General features: G+C 49.7%; 1 protein-coding gene across 1 annotated transcript in view; it reads right to left on the bottom strand.

The window, feature by feature from the left end:
* Nucleotides 1-302: 302 nt before the first annotated feature.
* Nucleotides 303-4,183, bottom strand: part of LOC143009741 (cyclin-Y-like) — an 11,497-nt gene continuing 7,616 nt past the window's right edge. The window contains exons 3-10 of the mRNA XM_076161810.1: nucleotides 3,318-3,352; nucleotides 2,720-2,814; nucleotides 2,615-2,650; nucleotides 2,370-2,427; nucleotides 2,125-2,244; nucleotides 1,826-1,992; nucleotides 1,578-1,740; nucleotides 303-1,487 (exon numbers count right to left, since the gene is read on the bottom strand). Of these exons, the coding sequence (XP_076017925.1) occupies nucleotides 1,371-1,487; nucleotides 1,578-1,740; nucleotides 1,826-1,992; nucleotides 2,125-2,244; nucleotides 2,370-2,427; nucleotides 2,615-2,650; nucleotides 2,720-2,814; nucleotides 3,318-3,352 (791 nt within the window). The 3' untranslated portion in view covers nucleotides 303-1,370. The remainder of the gene's footprint in view (nucleotides 1,488-1,577; nucleotides 1,741-1,825; nucleotides 1,993-2,124; nucleotides 2,245-2,369; nucleotides 2,428-2,614; nucleotides 2,651-2,719; nucleotides 2,815-3,317; nucleotides 3,353-4,183) is intronic.

The raw sequence follows: 4,183 nt of genomic DNA, 5'->3' as shown, positions 1-4,183 counted from the left end.
AAAATCATTATTTCTTTAATTCAAACAGAACTCCACAGATCCATAATCATACATGTAAGGATGACATCATGCCCTCCGCCTCACTCAGCTGTGATCAGACTCAGCTGTGATCCATCAGCTCCACACCTACATGAGGCTGAGCGCTCAGATGCTCCGGCTGCCACTCAGACTGAACACTTCTGATGTTTCTCCTGATTCCAGATTTCACAAAGAACTCCTCAGCTTTTCTTGTTTCCTCCTTTGACTCAATTGGGGGGAAAAGAAGGAATCTGTTCTCTTCTGGTTGTGATTAGACAGGAACCCTTAAAGATCACTGGATCAACCACAGAGGGAAACTTTACTTTGTCTGAAATTTGTTTGGGTTTTCTGAGCGTTTTCTTCCAAGATTAATCAGGATGTGTCTGGATTTAAGGGAAATGACTTCATGTAGATTTGAGAGGTTTTGTGGAAGAAGCATGAAGTAGAAACATGACTTTAGTGAACACAGGCTGGAGATCATGTGGCTGTGTGGCGCCCTCTAGTGGTCAGGATCAGAGTGCATGTGTCAGAGACGCACAGGCTTATGGGGAGTTGTTTATGGTGGAATGTGTGTGTGTGTGTGTGTGAGAGAAACAGTTGGAATTACTTTGTAGTAGAATCCCATTTGACAAATTGTTGAATCGTCCTGACAAAAATACTGCAAACTCTAATCCTGCTGAAACGTGATCTGTCATATTTCCTGTTCTACAGTGGTTGGTTCAGTGTTTGATTGTGCAGATCGCCTCCCACTGCTCCTGGTGGAACGTTCACACACACATCCGTCTCATTTATTTGGGTCTTTCCCGTCTGTGATCCCCAGTTTCATCCCTCGGGACTCAAATCGAGACGAATCCCAATATGAAGCAGACACCTGAGCGTAAAGAGAGGAACACTGTAAACGTACGGGAACGCTTCCAACGGAGAAAACTTTAATTCCTCTTAAGCCTGTGGAAGGAAACGAGACGTACAAACTCCAGAGCGTCACTACCGATCCTGAAATGCTGCGGCAACCGTGGAAAAGTTCAAATACTAAAGAGAAATAAATAAAATCCTTCATTCCAGAGTCACGTTCTCCTCAGACTGAAGAAACTATAAAACCTGACACTGTTTACAAAAACCGGAATGCAACGTCCTGCAGGAAGTTTCAGCGACTCGGAGGAAGTCGATCGCTTCCGTCTCTCGTTGGTCTTTCGGAAAACGGGGTAGAGTGGAGACGCTGCGAAGGCTTCAGGTTCCAAACCTGTCTGGCGTTCGCCTCGACTCCCCCCCGCGAAGACGTGGGGTCGAGTTCTGTCCAAGTTCCAGCTGTTGGAACCACGTGGGGTCGGTTTCAGCTGTGGTTGTGCGTGCGGTTAGGAGAGGATGGCAGGAACCCATCGGGTCCCGCACAGGTTGTCCGTGCTGACTGCCCGCTTCTTGGCGGCCTTCCGCATGTTCTTGTACCGGTCGTCACACAGTCTGGAAATCGCCTGGAGGGGTGACAAGGACGCAATGGTGAACAAACGCAGAACAAAGACATGAAGGGCGAGCGAGAGAGGAGATGAGAGGACGTCTCTGACCTCCAGCTTTTGGGCTTTGTCCCTGCTGAGAGGCTCCAGGGGGAAACTGAGGTTGTTGGACTCTGAGAGCGATCGCAGGTCAAAGTAGTACTTGGCGTAGACGCTTGACGGCACGTTGATGTTGAACTGAAGCAGCTCCAGAAACTGACGCTCCAGCTCGTTCCTGTTGGGAAGCAGATTGACAGATTCAAGAAGAACCCCTGATAGGAACACTGGAACACACACACACACACACACACTCCACTCACATGTCCTCCACTGTGATGTCTTTGAGGATCTGGCAGTAGTCGACGTTCCAGACAGCCTGGTCATCCCAGACCTTGGAGGCCAGCAGGATGGCGCCCAGGACGATCCGCTTCCAGTTCCCGGGACCGATGTCGATCTCTGCATAGGTCAGGAGTCTCTCCAGGTAGACCTGAGCGACCGCACGGCACAACAAGATCCAGTCTGATATCATTATCACATGATCACACGTATAACACACCTGATAACGAATCAATAACAGAGCAGGCTGAGGAAGAGGGAGGAGGAGGGGGTCGCTGCTCACCAGTGTGACGATGGCGCACTCAGCTGTGAGCTGAGCAGCACTGAACAACGTCCGGACAAAGCGGTAGATCTGCTTCTGCTCCGGGTCGTGACGGTCGTAATCGTACGGCACCTCGGATTTCTGGAAGAAGGGAGAGAGGAGGAGGAGGAGGAGGAGGAGGAGAGAGAGGGGAGACAGAGGGAAGGGGATCAGCTCCTCACTCCTCAGCCACAAAACAACAGGAAGTGAAGAGAGAGGAGGTTTACAGAGAGAGGATGGAGCTTCTCATCAAAGATGTCCAGCAGCATTCCTCCATCTGCGTCCCTGCAAGGAAACACAAACAAAACCCCTCAACTTCAAGAAACCAGAGGACACCTGTGTGGTTTCTCTGCCCTCTAGTGGCCATCGTGTGTTAGTGCGCCCCACGATCTCCATTTGTGTGAGAAACGTCGTCTTCACATCACAAACAGCTCTTTGTGACACATGATTATAAATGGACAGGAGGCCTCACCTGTTCTTGATGTGGTAGTATATCGCCAAGGCAACACTGTAAAGATGGAGAACAGGCTCACAAAGGGTCAACAAACACAAACTCAGGCTTGTTTGGTGCCGTTACCATTTGATGGTGTACTTGAGGTTGGGCTGGCTGACTGTGTTGTCGTCTAGGAAGATGGTGGAGCAGGAGCTGTACTTCCGCCGCAGCGTGCCGTGCTACACACACACACACACACACACACACACACACACACACACACACACACACACACACACACACACACACACACACACACACACACACACAGTGGCTGTTATTGAAGTGTGTATGTGGTGTCTGACCCACATAGAGCTCGCCGGGCTGACGAGGTCGGCTGACACGTGACCTCAGCATGTGAGGCCTCACATTCTCGCCCTGTTGTGTAAACACAGCAAAGCATGACAACTATCTGCTTCATACTGAGGGCGACGCCCCTTTGACAGAGCAACACAGACGCCAAATTAAAGCGATGGAGTAGAAGAAGATACATTTAATAACAGGGATGAGATTGTGGAATGATCTGGGCCTTTTATTATCATTTTGGCAGTGAAACTAAGTGACCTCACCTTTATTATAAAGATAAATAAGGATCCTTCTGTCCTGACGACCTCATGATTCATACACACACACATCAGGTCATATTGTTAACAAGGTGAAAGAGAAACATGCACACACTCACATTAGTGATGAAGAGGCTCCTCCGCTTGTCTCGCACTGGGGAGAGAAAAGAGACGTGTGTGTGTGTGTGTGTCTGTCTGTCTGTCTGATTTAAACTACACACAAACAGCAGCAGAGACACAAATACACATGGAGCAGCACACACAGCGTGGAGTTAACACACTTAACACCATCTAAGTGCAGCACAGATCTAAAGCCGGAGATGAGACGTAAACACCGACAGAGACGAGGGGGACGGGGGGTGAAGAGGCGGCGGTGCGCCACTAGAGGGAGACACAGTCACACTCAGAGCTACTCACCCGTCCTGCTGGGCGCCTCTGGGAAGAAGAGAAAAGAGGAACTGCATCTTCTTAGTGTGTTCAAGGCGCCATTACTGAACATTACACATGTATGATGCTTCTCATACACATTTCACTTCCAACATAGGGATCAAAGGGACTCAGATTAGAGGAACTCATCTTATCGCTCCTGTCACGCACCAGAAACCATGCATGTCTTTGTTTTTATGGCCACATTTATCTACCAGATATATGATCTAAGCCTGACTGAGTGTGTCTGAGGGGCTGCAGGTGAAGCAGAGGGTTGAGACCAGATAAAGGCCCACACGGAGATTGTTGGTATCAAGCTGTTTGTGTTGCTGCTGCCAAAGAAAAAGGCTGAAGGCACAAATCACACCGAACCAGGAGGCCGTTCTAGTTCCAGCGCTGCCGTTTGCTCTGCAGCCTGGAGGAGAGACGGTGATCTCATGCCGCAGTGTTTACGCTTCTTAGGAAAACACTGAAGCTCCCTCTGATAAACAATTTGTCACGGCGGAAATGAGCTCCTGCAGGATGCCGGGGCTCTCAGTGCGGCGCCTCAGGGTGACAG

The sequence above is a fragment of the Genypterus blacodes genome, unplaced genomic scaffold (assembly GCF_046128005.1).
Source record: "Genypterus blacodes isolate CSIRO-AG114 ecotype Tasmania unplaced genomic scaffold, CSIRO-AGI_Gbla_v1 ptg000114l_1, whole genome shotgun sequence".
Taxonomy (NCBI): domain Eukaryota; kingdom Metazoa; phylum Chordata; class Actinopteri; order Ophidiiformes; family Ophidiidae; genus Genypterus; species Genypterus blacodes.
The sequence above is the reverse complement of the archived record's forward strand: the minus strand, read 5'-3'. Positions and strand labels throughout refer to the sequence as shown.